This window comes from Mobula hypostoma, chromosome 28 (genome assembly GCF_963921235.1).
Source record: "Mobula hypostoma chromosome 28, sMobHyp1.1, whole genome shotgun sequence".
Classification (NCBI taxonomy): Eukaryota; Metazoa; Chordata; class Chondrichthyes; order Myliobatiformes; family Myliobatidae; genus Mobula; species Mobula hypostoma.
In genome coordinates, this window is record NC_086124.1 from 36,934,708 (window position 1) to 36,952,530 (window position 17,823).

The following is a 17,823-nucleotide window of genomic DNA, read 5'->3' on the forward strand; positions in this document are numbered from 1 at the left end:
GTGTCGGTGATACAGTGAGGGGTGTGTTGTGTGTCAGTGTCACAGTGAGGGGTCTGGGGTATGTCAGTGTTACAGTGAGGGGAGTGGGGTGTGTCGGTGTCACAGTGAGGAGTGAGGGGTGTGTCAGTGACACAGTGAGGGGTGTGGGGGGTGTCAGTGTTACAGTGAGGGGAGTGGGGTGTGTCGGTGTCACAGTGAGGAGTGAGGGGTGTGTCAGTGACACAGTGAGGGGTGTGGAGTGTGTCGGTGATACAGTGAGGGGTGTGGGGTGTGTCAGTGTCACTTTGAGGGGTGAGGGTTGTGTCAGTGTTACAGTGAGGGGAGTGAGGTGTGTCAGTGTCACAGTCAGGGGTGTGGGGTGTGTCAGTGTCACTTTGAGGGTGAGGGGTGTGTCAGTGATACAGTGAGGGGTGTGGTGGTGTCACAGTGAGGGGTCTGGGGTATGTCAGTGTTACAGTGAGGGGAGTGGGGTGTGTCAGTGTCACAGTGAGGGGTGTGGGGTGTGTCAGTGACACAGTGAGGGGTGTGGGGGGTGTCAGTGTTACAGTGAGGGGAGTGGAGTGTGTCAGTGTCACAGTGAGGCGTAAGGGGTGTGTCAGTGTCACAGTGAGGGGTGTGGGGTGTGTCAGTGTTACAGTGAGGGGTGAGGGGTGTGTCGGTGTTACAGTGAGGAAGGTGGGGTGTGTCAGTGTTACAGTAAGGGGTGAGGGGTGTGTTAGTGTCACAGTGAGGGGTGTGGGGTGTGTCAGTGCTACAGTGAGGGGTGTGGGGTGTGTCAGTTTTACAGTGAGGGGTGAGGGTTGTGTCAGTGTTACAGTGAGGGGAGTGAGGTGTGTCAGTGTCACAGTGAGGGGTGTGGCGTGTGTCGGTGATACAGTGAGGGGTGTGGGGTGTGTCAGTGTCACTTTGAGGGGTGAGGGTTGTGTCAGTGTTACAGTGAGGGGAGTGAGGTGTGTCAGTGTCACAGTGAGGGGTGTGGGGTGTGTCAGTGTCACTTTGAGGGGTGAGGGGTGTGTCGGTGTTACAGTGAGGGTTGAGGGGTGTGTTAGTGTTACAGTGAGGGGTGAGAGGTGTGTCAGTGTTACAGTGAGGGGTGAGGGGTGTGGTGGTGTCACAGTGAGGGGTGAGGGGTGAGTCAGTGACACAGTGAGGGGTGTGGGGTGTGTTGGTGTTGGAGTGAGGATGGAGGGGTGTGTCGGTGTCACAGTGAGGGGTGTTGGGTGTGTCAACATTACAGTGAGGGGTGTGTCAGTGTTACAGTGAGGGGTGTGGGGTGTGTCGGTTTGACAGTGAGGGTTGTGAGGTGAGTAGGTGTTACAGTGAGGGGTGAGGGGTGTGTCAGTGTCACTTTGAGGGGTGAGGTTTGTGTCAGTAATACAGTGAGGGGTGAGGGGTGTGTCAGTGTCACAGTGAGGGTTGAGGGGTGTGTTAGTGTTACAGTGAGGGGTGAGGGGTGTGGTGGTGTCACAGTGAGGGTTGAGGGGTGTGTTAGTGTTACAGTGAGGGGTGAGAGGTGTGTCAGTGTTACAGTGAGGGGTGAGGGGTGTGGTGGTGTCACAGTGAGGGGTGAGGGGTGAGTCAGTGACACAGTGAGGGGTGTGGGGTGTGTCGGTGTTGGAGTGAGGATGGAGGGGTTTGTTGGTGTCACAGTGAGGGGTGTTGGGTGTGTCAACATTACAGTGAGGGGTGTGTCAGTGTTACAGTGCGGGGTGCGGGGTGTGTCGGTTTCACAGTGAGGGGTGTGGGGTGTGTCAGTGTTACTTTGAGGGTGAGGGGTGTGTCAGTGATACAGTGAGCGGTGTGTCGGTGTCACAGTGAGGGGTGTTGGGTGTGTCAACATTACAGTGAGGGGTGTGTCAGTGTTACAGTAAGGGGTGAGGGGTGTGTTAGTGTCACAGTGAGGGGTGTGGGGTGTGTCAGTGTCACAGTGAGGGGTGTGGGGTGTGTCAGTGCTACAGTGAGGGGTGTGGGGTGTGTCAGTTTTACAGTGAGGGGTGAGGGGTGTGTCGGTGTTACAGTGTGGGGCGTGGGGTGTGTCAGTGTCACAGTGAGGGGTGTGAGGTGTGTCAGTGTCACAGTGAGGGGTGAGGGGTGTGTCGGTGTTACAGTGTGGGGCGTGGGGTGTGTCAGTGTTACAGTGAGGGGTGTGGGGTGTGTCGGTGTTACAGTGAGGGGTGTGGGGTGTGTCAGTGTCACAGTGAGGGGTGAGGGGTGTGTCAGTGTTACAGTGAGGGGTGTGGGGTGTGTCAGTGTTACAGTGAGGGGTGTGGGGTGTGTCAGTGTAACAGTGAGGCGTAAAGGGTGTGTCAGTGTCACAGTGAGGGGTGTGGGGTGTGTCGGTGTTACAGTGAGGGGTGTGGGGTGTGTCAGTGTTACAGTGAGGGGTGTGGAGTGTGTCGGTGATACAGTGAGGGGTGTGGAGTGTGTCGGTGATACAGTGAGGGGTGAGGGGTGTGTCAGTGTCACAGTGAGGGGTCTGGGGTATGTCAGTGTTACAGTGAGGGGAGTGGGGTGTGTCGGTGTCACAGTGAGGAGTGAGGGGTGTGTCAGTGTCACTTTGAGGGTGAGGGGTGTGTCAGTGACACAGTGAGGGGTGTGGGGTGTGTTGGTGTTGGAGTGAGGATGGAGGGGTTTGTTGGTGTCACAGTGAGGGGTGTTGGGTGTGTCAACATTACAGTGAGGGGTGTGTCAGTGTTACAGTGAGGGGTGTGGGGTGTGTCGGTTTCACAGTGAGGGTTGTGAGGTGAGTAGGTGTTACAGTAAGGGGTGAGGGGTGTGTCAGTGTCACTTTGAGGGGTGAGGTTTGTGTCAGTAATACAGTGAGGGGTGAGGGGTGTGTCAGTGTCACAGTGAGGGTTGAGGGGAGTGTTAGTGTTACAGTGAGGGGTGAGAGGTGTGTCAGTGTTACATTGAGGGGTGAGGGGTGTGGTGGTGTCACAGTGAGGGGTGAGGGGTGAGTCAGTGACACAGTGAGGGGTGTGGGGTGTGTCGGTGTTGGAGTGAGGATGGAGGGGTTTGTTGGTGTCACAGTGAGGGGTGTTGGGTGTGTCAACATTACAGTGTGGGGTGTGTCAGTGTTACAGTGCGGGGTGCGGGGTGTGTCGGTTTCACAGTGAGGGGTGTGGGGTGTGTCAGTGTTACTTTGAGGGTGAGGGGTGTGTCAGTGATACAGTGAGGGGTGTGTCGGTGTCACAGTGAGGGGTGTTGGGTGTGTCAACATTACAGTGAGGGGTGTGTCAGTGTTACAGTAAGGGGTGAGGGGTGTGTTAGTGTCACAGTGAGGGGTGTGGGGTGTGTCAGTGCTACAGTGAGGGGTGTGGGGTGTGTCAGTTTTACAGTGAGGGGTGTGGGGTGTGTCAGTGTCACTTTGAGGGGTGAGGGTTGTGTCAGTGTTACAGTGAGGGGTGTGGGGTGTGTCAGTGTCACAGTGAGGGGTTTGGGGTGTGTCAGTGTCACTTTGAGGGTGAGGGGTGTGTCAGTGATACAGTGAGGGGTGTGTCGGTGTCACAGTGAGGGGTGTTGGGTGTGTCAACATTACAGTGAGGGGTGTGTCAGTGTCACAGTGAGGGGTGAGGGGTGTGTTGGTTTCACAGTGAGGGTTGTGAGGTGAGTAGGTGTTACAGTGAGGGGTGTGGGGTGTGTCAGTGTCACTTTGAGGGGTGAGGTTTGTGTCAGTAATACATTGAGGGGTGAGGGGTGTGTCAGTGTCACAGTGAGGGTTGAGGGGTGTGTTAGTGTTACAGTGAGGGGTGAGAGGTGTGTCAGTGTTACAGTGAGGGGTGAGGGGTGAGTCAGTGTTACAGTGAGGGTTGAGGGGTGTGTTAGTGTTACAGTGAGGGGTGAGAGGTGTGTCAGTGTTACAGTGAGGGGTGAGGGGTGTGGTGGTGTCACAGTGAGGGGTGAGGGGTGAGTCAGTGTCACAGTGAGGGGTGAGGGGTGTGTCGGTGTTACAGTGTGGGGCGTGGGGTGTGTCAGTGTTACAGTGAGGGGTGTGAGGAGTGTCAGTGTTACAGTGAGGGGTGTGTCGGTGTTACAGTGAGGGGTGTGGGGTGTGTCAGTGTCACAGTGAGGGGTGAGGGGTGTGTCAGTGTTACAGTGAGGGGTGTGGGGTGTGTCAGTGTAACAGTGAGGCGTAAAGGGTGTGTCAGTGTCACAGTGAGGGGTGTGGGGTGTGTCGGTGTTACAGTGAGGGGTGTGGGGTGTGTCAGTGTTACAGTGAGGGGTGTGGAGTGTGTCGGTGATACAGTGAGGGGTGTGTTGTGTGTCAGTGTCACAGTGAGGGGTCTGGGGTATGTCAGTGTTACAGTGAGGGGAGTGGGGTGTGTCGGTGTCACAGTGAGGGGTGAGGGGTGAGTCAGTGACACAGTGAGGGTTGTGGGGTGTGTCGGTGTTGGAGTGAGGATGGAGGGGTTTGTTGGTGTCACAGTGAGGGGTGTTGGGTGTGTCAACATTACAGTGAGGGGTGTGTCAGTGTTACAGTGAGGGGTGTGGGGTGTGTCGGTTTCACAGTGAGGGTTGTGAGGTGAGTAGGTGTTACAGTGAGGGGTGTGGGGTGTGTCAGTGTCACTTTGAGGGGTGAGGTTTGTGTCAGTAATACAGTGAGGGGTGAGGGGTGTGTCAGTGTCACAGTGAGGGTTGAGGGGTGTGTTAGTGTTACAGTGAGGGGTGAGAGGTGTGTCAGTGTTACAGTGAGGGGTGAGGGGTGTGGTGGTGTCACAGTGAGGGGTGAGGGGTGAGTCAGTGACACAGTGAGGGGTGTGGGGTGTGTCGGTGTTGGAGTGAGGATGGAGGGGTTTGTTGGTGTCACAGTGAGGGGTGTTGGGTGTGTCAACATTACAGTGAGGGGTGTGTCAGTGTTACAGTGAGGGGTGTGGGGTGTGTCGGTTTCACAGTGAGGGTTGTGAGGTGAGTAGGTGTTACAGTGAGGGGTGTGGGGTGTGTCAGTGTCACTTTGAGGGGTGAGGGTTGTGTCAGTAATACCGTGAGGGGTGAGGGGTGTGTCAGTGTCACAGTGAGGGGTGAGAGGTGTGTCAGTGTTACAGTGAGGGGTGAGGGGTGTGGTGGTGTCACAGTGAGCGGTGAGGGGTGTGTCAGTGACACAGTGAGGGGTGAGGGGTGTGTCAGTGTTACAGTGAGGGGTGAGAGGTGTGTCAGTGATACAGTGAGGGGTGTGGGGTGTGTCAGTGTCACTTTGAGGGTGAGGGGTGTGTCAGTGATACAGTGAGGGGTGTGTCGGTGTCACAGTGAGGGGTGTTGGGTGTGTCAACATTACAGTGAGGGGTGTGTCAGTGTTACAGTGAGGGGTGAGGGGTGTGTTGGTTTCACAGTGAGGGTTGTGAGGTGAGTAGGTGTTACAGTGAGGGGTGTGGGGTGTGTCAGTGTCACTTTGAGGGGTGAGGGTTGTGTCAGTAATACCGTGAGGGGTGAGGGGTGTGTCAGTGACACAGTGAGGGGTGTGGGGTGTGTCAGTGTCAGAGTGAGGGTTGAGGGGTGTGTCAGTGTTACAGTGAGGGTTGAGGGGGGTGTCAGTGTTACAGTGAGGGGTGTGTCGGTGTGTCAGTGTTACAGTGAGGGGTGTGGGGTGTGTCGGTTTCACAGTGAGGGTTGTGGGGTATGTCGGTGTCACAGTGAGTGGTGTGGGGTTTGTCAGTGTTACAGTGAGGGGTGAGGGGTGTGTCAATGTTACAGTGAGGGGTGTTGGGTGTGTCAGTGATACAGTGAGGGGTGAGGGGTGTGTCGGTTTCACAGTGAGGGTTGTGAGGTGAGTCGGTGTTACAGTGAGGGGTGTGGGGTGTGTCAGTGTCACTTTGAGGGGTGAGGGGTGTGTCAGTGATACAGTGAGGGGTGTGGGGTGTGTCGGTGTCACAGTGAGGGGTCTGGGGTATGTCAGTGTTACAGTGAGGGGTGTGGGGTGTGTCAATGTTACAGTGAGGGGTGTGTCGTTGTCACAGTGAGGGGTGAGGGGTTTGTCAGTGTTACAGTGAGGGTTGTGGGGTGTGTCAGTGTTACAGTGAGGGGTGTGGGGTGTGTCAGTGTCACAGTGAGGGCATGGGCCGTGTCAGTGTTACAGTGAGTGGTGAGTGGTGTGTCAGTTTCACAGTAAGGGGTGTGGGGTGTGTCAGTGTCACAGTGAGGGGTGTGGTGTGTGTCAGTGTCACTTTGAGGGGTGAGGGGTGTGTCAGTGTCACAGTGAGGAGAGTGGGGTGTGTTGGTGTCACAGTGAGGAGTGTGGGGTGTGTCAGTGATACAGTGAGGGGTGTGGGGTGTGTCGGTGTCAGAGTGAGGGGTGGGGGTGTGTCGGTGTCAGAGTGAGGGGTGTGGGGTGTGTCAGTGTTACAGTGAGGGGTGAGGGGTGTGTCAGTGTTACAGTGAGGGGTGTGAGGTGTGTCGGTGTCAGAGTGAGGGGTGTGGGGTGTGTCAGTGTTACAGTGAGGGGTGTGGGGTGTGTCAGTGATACAGTGAGGGGTGTGGGGTGTGTCAGTGTTACAGTGAGGGGTGTGGGGTGTGTCAGTGATACAGTGAGGGGTGAGGGGTGTGAGGTGTGTCGGTGTCAGAGTGAGGGGTGAGGGGTGTGTCAGTGTTACAGTGAGGGGTGTGGGGTGTGTCAGTGTCACAGTGAGGGGTGTGAGGTGTGTCGGTGTCAGAGTGAGGGGTGAGGGGTGTGTCAGTGTTACAGTGAGGGGTGTGGGGTGTGTCAGTGTCACAGTGAGGGGTGAGGGGTGTGTCAGTGAGGGGTGTGGGGTGTGTCAGTGTCACAGTGAGGGGTGTGGGGTGTGTCAGTGTTACTGTGAGGGGTGTGGGGTGTGTCGGTGTCACAATGAGGAGTGTGGGGTGTGTCGGTGTTACAGTGAGGGGTGAGGGGTGAGTCAGTATCACAGTGAGGTGTGAGGTGTGTCAGTGATACAGTGAGGGGTGAGGGGTGTGTCAGTGTTACAGTGAGGGGTGAGAGGTGTGTCAGTGTTACAGTGAGGGGTGAGGGGTGTGTCGGTGTCACAGTGAGGGGTGTGGGGTGTGTCAGTGTTACAGTGAGGGGTGAGAGGTGTGTCAGTGTCACAGTGAGGGGTGAGGGGTGTGTCGGTGTTACAGTGAGGGGTGAGGGGTGTGTCAGTGTTACAGTGAGGGGTGTGGGGTGTGTCGGTGTCAGAGTGAGGGGTGAGGGGTGTCTCAGTGTTACAGTGAGGGGTGAGGGGTGTGTCAGTGTCAGAGTGAGGGGTGTGGGGTGTGTCGGTGTCACAGTGAGGGGTGTGGGGTGTGTCGGTGTTACAGTGAGGGGTGTGGGGTGTGTCGGTGTCAGAGTGAGGGGTGAGGGGTGTCTCAGTGTTACAGTGAGGGTGTGGGGTGTGTCAGTGTTACAGTGAGGGGTGTGAGGTGTGTCAGTGTCACAGTGAGGGGTGAGGGGTGTGTCAGTGTTACAGTGAGGTGTGTGGGGTGTGTCAGTGACACAGTCAGGGGTGAGGGGTGTGTCAGTGACACAGTGAGGGGTGAGGGGTGTGTCAGTGTTACAGTGAGGGGTGAGGGGTGTGTCAGTGACACAGTGAGGGGTGTGAGGTGTGTCGGTGTCAGAGTGATGGGTGAGGGGTGTGTCAGTGTTACAGTGAGGGGTGAGGGGTGTGTCAGTGTTACAGTGAGGGGTGAGGGGTGTGTCAGTGACACAGTGAGGGGTGTGGGGTGTGTCAGTGTTACAGTGAGGGGTGAGGGGTGTGTCAGTGACACAGTGAGGGGTGAGGGGTGTGTCAGTGACGCAGTGAGGGGTGTGAGGTGTGTCGGTGTCAGAGTGAGCGGTGAGGGGTGTGTCAGTGTTACAGTGAGGGGTGAGGGGTGTGTCAGTGACACAGTGAGGGGTGTGAGGTGTGTCGGTGTCACAGTGAGGGGTGAGGGGTGTGTCAGTGTCACAGTGAGGGGTGTGGGGTGTGTCAGTGATACAGTGAGGGGTGTGGGGTGTGTCAGTGTTACAGTGAGGGGTGTGGGGTGTGTCAGTGACACAGTGAGGGGTGTGAGGTGTGTCGGTGTCAGAGTGAGGGGTGTGGGGTGTGTTAGTGATACAGTGAGGGGTGTGGGGTGTGTCAGTGACACAGTGAGGGGTGAGGGGTGTGTCAGTGTTACAGTGAGGGGTGAGGGGTGTGTCAGTGATCCAGTGTGAGGTCTGGGTTATGGGGTGTGTTGGTGTTACAGTGAGGGGTGTGGGGTGTGTCAGTGACACAGTGAGGGGTGTGAGGTGTGTCGGTGTCAGAGTGAGGGGTGAGGGGTGTGTCAGTGTTACAGTGAGGGGTGAGGGGTGTGTTGGTGTTACAGTGAGGGGTGTGTCAGTGACACAGTGAGGGTTGAGGGGTGTGTCGGTGATCCAATGTTAGGTCTGGGTTATGGGGTGTGTTGGTGTTGGGGTGTATCGGTGTTATTGAGGGTTTTGCAGGGTGTGTCGTTATTATACTGAACGTTGTATCATTGGGGTGTTGGAGCGTGTCACTGTGTTATGGCGTACGATGTGTTGTCGATTGAGATTGGGATATGGATTCAGTTTCTGGTCCTCTGTGAGGTTGTTTTCTTTCTGAAAGATCCCACCTGCACCATCTTGATGGCCAGCAGCCTGAAGCCTCTACGTTCAAACCGGCTGATGATCTCTCCGATCAGCCCCCTCTGTACTCCGTCCGTCTTTACTGCAATCATCGTTCGCTGCATCTCCCCGTGAAAGCCAAATGACTCCCGTCTCCGTTAGCAACCCTGGCGATGACATTGTAGGGACAATCATAAGACCCTTTGGCATGCGAACAGATCTCGGCTCTTCGACCCATCGAGTCTGCTCTGGCATTCCGTCATACTCTGTACTATCCCCCTCCCTCTCTTTGCTGCTCTTGGTGAGTGAGGTGTGGTGAGGTCCGTGGACGGTTCTTGGTATGCAGTTTCCCTCCCGCCCCACACAGCTGGTCTCTTTCATGCACCCTCTGCTCTCTGTCCCTCCCTCTCTCTCTCTCTCTCTCTACGTCGCCTCTACTTCTCTTGTACCCACCTCCTCGGCCCTGCCCTCTTTATCCCTCTCTCTCTCTCGTTGTCTGACTCTCTTTCTCTCTCCCTCTCGCTCTCTCACCTGTCCTTTTTCTCTCTTGCTCTCCGTTCTTCGCTCTTCCATGTCCCAAATTCTCCCTCTCCCTCTCCTCTCTCTGCCTCTCCCCCTTCTCCCCATCCCCACTCCCTTGTTTTCTCTCTCATTCCTTCGCACTCATCGCCGCCCTCTTGTTCACTCCCCTCCCACTCTCTCCTACCTTTCATCAATCTTTCGCTCTCTCTTCTCTTTCCTACTCCCTCTCCCCCACTTCTTTCTTCCCCCCTCTCTCTTCCACTCACCCCATGTTACTTTCAGTTCCTTTCCCCAAGCACAGAGGATGATGAACTGCTCCACCCAGTAACCAACTGCTCCACCCAGTAACCAACTCCCCCACCCAGTAACCAACACCTCCACCCGGTAACCAGCACCTCCACCCAGTAACCAACTCCCCCACCCAGTAACCAGCACCTCCACCCAGTAACCAACTCCTCCACCCGGTAACCAACACCTCCACCCGGTAACCAACTCCCCCACCCAGTAACCAACTGCTCCATCCAGTAACCAACTCCTCCACCCGGTAACCAACACCTCCACCCGGTAACCAACACCTCCACCCAGGAACCAACTCCCCCACCCAGTAACCAGCACCTCCACCCGGTAACCAACTCCCCCACCCGGTAACCAACTCCTCCACCCGGTAACCAACTCTCCCACCCTGTAACCAACTCCCCCACCCAGTAACCAACTCCCCCACCCAGTAACCAACACCTCCACCCGGTAACCAACTCCTCCATCCAGTAACTAACTCCTCCACCCGGTAACCAGCACCTCCACCCAGTAACCAACTCCCCCACCCAGTAACCAACTCCTCCAACCAGTAACCAACACCTCCATCCGGTAACCAACTCCTCCACCCGGTAACCAACACCTCCATCCAGTAACCAACTCCCCCACCCAGTAACCAACTCCCCCACCCAGTAACCAACACCTCCACCCGGTAACCAGCACCTCCACCCAGTAACCAACTCCCCCACCCGGTAACCAACTACTCAACCCAGTAACCAACTCTCCCACCCTGTAACTAACTCCCCCATCCAGTAACCAACTCCCCTACCCAGTAACCAACTCCTCCACCCGGTAACCAACTCCCCCACCCAGTAACCAACTCCCCCACCCAGTAACCAACTGCTCCATCCAGTAACCAACTCCCCCACCCGGTAACCAACTGCTCCACCCGGTAACCAACTCCTCCACCCAGTCACCAACTCTCCCACCCTGTAATCAACTCCCCCACCCTGTAACCAACTCCTCCACCCGGTAACCAACACCTCCATCCAGTAACCAACTCCCCCGCCCAGTAACCAACTCCCCCACCCAGTAACCAACACCTCCACCCGGTAACCAGCACCTCCACCCAGTAACCAACTCCCCACCTGGTAACCAACTCCTCCACCCAGTAACCAACTCTCCCACCCTGTAACTAACTCCCCCATCCAGTAACCAACTCCCCCACCCAGTAACCAACTCCTCCACCCTGTAACCAACACCTCCATCCAGTAACCAACTCCTCCACCCGGTAACCAGCACCTCCACCCAGTAACCAACTCACCCACCCAGTAACCAACTCCTCCAACCAGTAACCAACACCTCCATCCGGTAACCAACTCCTCCACCCGGTAACCAACACCTCCATCCAGTAACCAACTCCCCCACCCAGTAACCAACACCTCCACCCGGTAACCAGCACCTCCACCCAGTAACCAACTCCCCCACCCAGTAACCAGCACCTCCAACCAGTAACCAACTCCTCCACCCGGTAACCAACACCTCCACCCGGTAACCAACTCCCTCACCCAGTAACCAACTGCTCCATCCAGTAACCAACTCCTCCACCTGGTAACCAACTCCTCCACCCGGTAACCAACACCTCCACCCAGTAACCAACTCCCCCACCCGGTAACCAACACCTCCACCCGGTAACCAACACCTCCACCCAGTAACCAACTCCCCCACCCAGTAACCAGCACCTCCACCCAGTAACCAACTCCTCCACCCGGTAACCAACACCTCCACCCGGTAACCAACTCCCCCACCCAGTAACCAACTGCTCCATCCAGTAACCAACTCCTCCACCCGGTAACCAACACCTCCACCCGGTAACCAACACCTCCACCCAGTAACCAACTCCCCCACCCAGTAACCAGCACCTCCACCCGGTAACCAACTCCCCCACCCAGTAACCAACTGCTCCATCCAGTAACCAACTCCCCCACCCGGTAACCAACTGCTCCACCCGGTAACCAACTCCTCCACCCAGTAACCAACTCTCCCACCCTGTAACAAACTCCCCCACCCAGTAACCAACTCCCCCACCCAGTAACCAACTGCTCCATCCAGTAACCAACTCCCCCACCCGGTAACCAACTGCTCCACCCGGTAACCAACTCTCCCACCCTGTAACCAACTCCCCCACCCAGTAACCAACTCCCCCACCCAGTAACCAACTCCTCCACCCGGTAACCAACACCTCCATCCAGTAACCAACTCCCCCACCCAGTAACCAACTCCCCCACCCAGTAACCAACACCTCCACCCGGTAACCAGCACCTCCACCCAGTAACCAACTCCCCCACCCGGTAACCAACTCCTCCACCCAGTAACCAACTCTCCCACCCTGTAACCAACTCCCCCACCCAGTAACCAACTCCTCCACCCGGTAACCAACACCTCCATCCAGTAACCATATCCCCCACCCAGTAACCAACTCCCCCACCCAGTAAGCAACACCTCCACCCGGTAACCAGCACCTCCACCCAGTAACCAACTCCCCCACCTGGTAACCAACTCCTCCACCCAGTAACCAACTCTCCCACCCTGTAACTAACTCCCCCATCCAGTAACCAACTCCCCCACCCAGTAACCAACTCCTCCACCCGGTAACCAACACCTCCACCCGGTAACCAACTCCCCCACCCAGTAACCAACTGCTCCATCCAGTAACCAACTCCCCCACCCGGTAACCAACTGCTCCACCCGGTAACCAACTCCTCCACCCAGTAACCAACTCTCCCACCCTGTAACCAACTCCCCCACCCAGTAACCAACTCCTCCACCCGGTAACCAACACCTCCATCCAGTAACCAACTCCCCCACCCAGTAACCAACTCCCCCACCCAGTAACCAACACCTCCACCCGGTAACCAGCACCTCCACCCAGTAACCAACTCCCCCACCCGGTAACCAACTCCTCCACCCAGTAACCAACTCTCCCACCCTGTAACTAACTCCCCCATCCAGTAACCAACTCCCCCACCCAGTAACCAACTCCCCCACCCAGTAACCAACACCTCCACCTGGTAACCAGCACCTCCACCCAGTAACCAACTCCCCCACCCGGTAACCAACTCCTCCACCCAGTAACCAACTCTCCCACACTGTAACCAACTCCCCCACCCAGTAACCAACTCCTCCACCCGGTAACCAACACCTCCATCCAGTAACCAACTCCCCCACCCAGTAACCAACTCCCCCATCCAGTAACCAACACCTCCACCCGGTAACCAGCACCTCCACCCAGTAACCAACTCCCCCACCTGGTAACCAACTCCTCCACCCAGTAACCAACTCTCCCACCCTGTAACTAACTCCCCCATCCAGTAACCAACTCCCCCACCCAGTAACCAACTCCTCCACCCGGTAACCAACACCTCCATCCAGTTACCAACTCCCCCACCCAGTAACCAGCACCTCCACCCAGTAACCAACTCCTCCACCCGGTAACCAACACCTCCACCTGGTAACCAACTCCCCCACCCGGTAACCAACACCTCCACCCGGTAACCAACTCCTCCACCCAGTAACCAACTCTCCCACCCTGTAACCAACTCCCCCACCCAGTAACCAACTCCCCCACCCAGTAACCAACTGCTCCATCCAGTAACCAACTCCCCCACCCGGTAACCAACTGCTCCACCCGGTAACCAACTCCTCCACCCAGTAACCAACTCTCCCACCCTGTAACCAACTCCCCCACCCAGTAACCAACTCCTCCACCCGGTAACCAACACCTCCATCCAGTAACCAACTCCCCCACCCAGTAGCCAACTCCCCCACCCGGTAACCAACACCTCCACCCGGTAACCAACTCCTCCACCCAGTAACCAACTCTCCCACCCTGTAACCAACTCCCCCACCCAGTAACCAACTCCCCCACCCAGTAACCAACTGCTCCATCCAGTAACCAACTCCCCCACCCGGTAACCAACTGCTCCACCCGGTAACCAACTCCTCCACCCAGTAACCAACTCTCCCACCCTGTAACCAACTCCCCCACCCAGTAACCAACTCCTCCACCCGGTAACCAACACCTCCATCCAGTAACCAACTCCCCCACCCAGTAACCAACTCCCCCACCCAGTAACCAACACCTCCACCCGGTAACCAGCACCTCCACCCAGTAACCAACTCCCCCACCCGGTAACCAACTCCTCCACCCAGTAACCAACTCTCCCACCCTGTAACTAACTCCCCCATCCAGTAACCATCTGCCCCACCCAGTAACCAACTCCTCCACCCGGTAACCAACACCTCCATCCAGTAACCAACTCCCCCACCCAGTAAGCTGCACCTCCACCCAGTAACCAACTCCTCCACCCGGTAACCAACACCTCCACCCGGTAACCAACTCCCCCACCCGGTAACCAACACCTCCACCTAGTAACCAACTCCTCCACCCAGTAACCAACTCTCCCACCCTGTAACCAACTCCCCCACCCAGTAACCAACTCCCCCACCCAGTAACCTACTGCTCCATCCAGTAACCAACTCCCCCACCCGGTAACCAACTGCTCCACCGGTAACCAACACCTCCACCCAGTAACCAACACCTCCACTCGGTAAGCAACTCTCCCACCCAGTAACCAACACCTCCACACTCCAACCACCACACCTTTATCATTTCCTGTCAGAGTCACCTTAGGACTCTCAGGAAAGCAGCATCCGTCATCAGGGACCCCCACCCCCAGGACCTGCCCTCGTCTCATTGCTGCCATCAGGTAGGAGATACAGAAGCCTGAAGACACACACTCAGTGATTCAGGAACAGCTTCTTCCCCTCTGTCATCCGATTTCTGAATGGACATTGAACCCTTGAATACTCACTCTCTACTTTTTTTTATTTATTTCTGTTTTGCACTATTTTAACAATTTAATATACATATAAATGAATTATTGTAATTCGTTATTTTTCTATATCATGTATTGCATTGTACTACTGCAGAAGAGTTAACAAATTTCACAAAGTATGCTGGTGATGTTAAACCTGATTCTCATTCTGATTAAGTCATTTTACAGACATGCAATCATTCGAAGTATATAAGCCACTATACCTTCTGCATTTCTATTTATAGTTTTTTATGATTGTGTATATTTTTGGGGCTGCGTCGAATCCAGAGTATCCGATTGCAGTCTCCTTTCACTTGTGTACAGGAAATGATTTGAATCTTAACTCTTGAAACGATATCACTGATTTGATGGGAACCTACAGGGCCGGTTAGCAAGTCAGCAGAGGACACTGAAATAGACGATGTCCTTGATGGGGAAGGAGGTTATCAGGAGTTACAGCGAGGATACCAATCAGCTTGGGAAGTGGGCCAAGGAATGGCTAATATAGTTTAATTGGGATCAGTGTGAGAAGTTGTGCTTCAGGAAGACAAACCAGAGTACGTTTTCTATAGTGAACGGCAGGGACCGGGGGAGTGTTGTAGAACAGAGGGACCCAGGGGTACGGGGACATGGTTCCCTGAACGTGGAGTCACAGGTAGACAGGGACCCTGGGGAGTGTTGTAGAACAGAGGGACCCAGGGGTACAGGGACATGGTTCCCTGAATGTGGAGTCACAGGTAGACAGGGACCCTGGGGAGTGTTCTAGAACAGTGTGACCCAGGGGTACAGGGCCATGGTTCCCTGAAAGTGGAGTCACAGGTAGACAGGGACCCCAGGAAGTGTTGTAGAACAGAGGGACCCAGGGGTACGGGGACATGGTTCCCTGAATGTGGAGTCACAGGTAGACAGGGACCCTGGGGAGTGTTGTAGAACAGTGTGACCCAGGGGTACAGGGCCATGGTTCCCTGAAAGTGGAGTCACAGGTAGACAGGGACCCCAGGAAGTGTTGTAGAACAGAGGGACCCAGGGGTACGGGGACATGGTTCCCTGAAAGTGGAGTCACAGGTAGACAGGGACCCCAGGAAGTGTTGTAGAACAGAGGGACCCAGGGGTACAGAGACATGGTTCCCTGAAATTGGAGTCACGGGTAGACAGGGACCCTGGGGAGTGTTGTAGTACAGTGTGTCCCAGGGGTACAGGGACATGGTTCCCTGAAAGTGGAGTCACAGGTAGGCAGGGACCCTGGGGAGTGTTGTAGAACAGAGGGACCCAGGGGTACGGGGACATGGTTCCCTGAACGTGGAGTCACAGGTAGACAGGGACCCTGGGGAGTGTTGTAGAACAGTGTGACCCAGGGGTACAGGGCCATGGTTCCCTGAAAGTGGAGTCACAGGTAGACAGGGACCCCAGGAAGTGTTGTAGAACAGAGGGACCCAGGGGTACGGGGACATGGTTCCCTGAAAGTGGAGTCACAGGTAGACAGGGACCCCAGGAAGTGTTGTAGAACAGAGGGACCCAGGGGTACAGAGACATGGTTCCCTGAAATTGGAGTCACGGGTAGACAGGGACCCTGGGGAGTGTTGTAGTACAGTGTGACCCAGGGGTACAGGGACATGGTTCCCTGAAAGTGGAGTCACAGGTAGACAGGGCAGTGAAGAAGATGTTTGCCACACTGGCCCTCATCAGTCAGGGCACTGAGTACAGGAGTTGGGACATTATGTTACAGTTGTACAAGACGTTGGTGGGACTACACATGGAGTATTGTGTTCAGTTCTGGTCGCCCCGCTGTAGGAAAGATGTCATTGAGCTGGTAAGAGTGCAGATGAGATTTGCGAGGATGTTGCTGGAACTCGAGGGATTGAGTTATGGAGAGAGGTTGTGCAGGTTGGAGTGTAGGAGCTGAGGGGTGACCTGATAGAGATGTATAAAACACAGATAGAGTGAGTGTGCATGGTCTCTTTCCCCAGGGTCAGGCAATCAAGAACCACAGGGCAGAGGTTTAAGGTGAGGGGTAGAGAGGTAAATAGGGACCTGAGGGGCAACTTTTTCACCCAGAGGAAGGTCATGTATGGAACGAGCTGCCAGAGGAAGTTACTCAGGCAGGTACATTAACAATATTTAAAAGGCATTTGGACGAGTACACGGATAGGAAATGTTTGGAAGGAACCATTATTCGGGTGGGATGGGGAAGGATGAATGGATAGGGGCCAGATGCAGGCAAACAGGATGAGCACAAGATGGGCTGAATGGCCTGTTTCTGAATTCTCTCCACTTCTCCACCCTCTTCAATTTGGACTAGGCACTAAATCTGCAGTCACCACACCCCCTTCCCCACTGAACCTCTGACTCCTTGTCAGACCCAGTCCCTCCTCATCTAACTCCCTGCTTCATTGTCTGACCCTCTCCCTCCCACTTAGACCCTCTCTCTCCTCCTCAGACCCTCTCTCTACCTCTCGGACCTTCTCCTATCCCCATGGACACTCTCTCCCCTCTCTCCCACTCAGACCCTCTCCCTCCCCTTCAGATCCTCTCCCAAAGCCTTAGACCCTCTCCCTCCCATTCATAACCTCCCTCTCCTCTTGGACCCTCTCTCTACCTCTCAGACCTTCTTCTACCCGTTCAGACACTCTCTCTCCCCCTCAGACCATCTCTCTCCCCATCAGACCCTCTCTCTCCTGCTCAGACCATCTCTTTCCCCGTCGGATCCTCTCCCTCCTCGTTCAGTCCCCACCATTGCACACGGCCCTGCCGAGTTACAATAGGCACCACCCTCCCTCATCCCCCTCTCCTTCCTGAACATCCCCTTCTCCCTCCTTCCCACTCTCCCCCCCTCTCATCCTCTCCCTCCGTTCTTCCCTCTTTCCTACTCACTGCTTTGCCTTCGGTGTTGTGGCTCCCACGCCGGACCTGGTTGAAATTGAGCCCCTCTCGCTCTCCCTGAATTCTATTTAAAGTCAATCTTGCAGCTGCTGTCTGGATATGGACACGTCTCCGCCCACTCCTCCCCTCCCCTGGCACTCTGTCCCCTCCTCTGTGCCAACTCCCACACTCAGGGACAGGCAGAGAGCCCGTGGAGCGAGACCCAGTGGTTTGGAAAAAGTGGTGCTGCAGTCAAAAAAGGGCTGAGGACAAGTTCCTCGGTGTGAATGCCATCAGCAGCCTGTCCTGGTGAACTATGGGTGACACTGTTCCAGTTCAGGGCGTTGGAGTTCAGAGTTCAGTCTGTACATTCTCCCATGGTCCAAAGACATACTGGTTAATTGGTTCTGAACAGCTCACGAAGCTCGAAGGCCTGGGCCTTTGTGCCTGGACCCTCATCGGGACACCTCAGTCCATGTGGGTTGGGTTATAGGTACGCCCCTCCGACCGAGATAGTGAAAATCTTGTCTTGCATACAGATCAGATCATTACCCAGTGTATTGTGGTAGGACAAGGGAAAACAATAACAGAGTGCAGAATAAAGTGTTACAGTTACAAAGAAAGGTCGTAAAGTTCAAAAGGTTCATTTATTAGAAGAGAATGTATCTGTCTACAACTCTGAAATTCGTCTTCTCCAGGTAGCCACGAAACAAAGAAAGAACATAAAAGTCATTCAGAGAAATATCACACAAAAGAACTGCA

The 17,823-nt window shown here is 55.4% G+C and overlaps 1 protein-coding gene across 1 annotated transcript in view; it reads right to left on the reverse strand.

Annotated features, from left to right (window-relative positions):
* LOC134338850 (nucleoside diphosphate kinase A-like) overlaps window positions 1-17,214 on the reverse strand; it is a 42,190-nt gene extending 24,976 nt beyond the window's left edge. The window contains exons 1-2 of the mRNA XM_063034994.1: window positions 17,074-17,214; window positions 8,560-8,718 (exon numbers count right to left, since the gene is read on the reverse strand). Coding sequence (XP_062891064.1) covers window positions 8,560-8,676 — 117 coding nt within the window. The 5' untranslated portion in view covers window positions 8,677-8,718; window positions 17,074-17,214. The remainder of the gene's footprint in view (window positions 1-8,559; window positions 8,719-17,073) is intronic.
* Window positions 17,215-17,823: the final 609 nt, after the last annotated feature.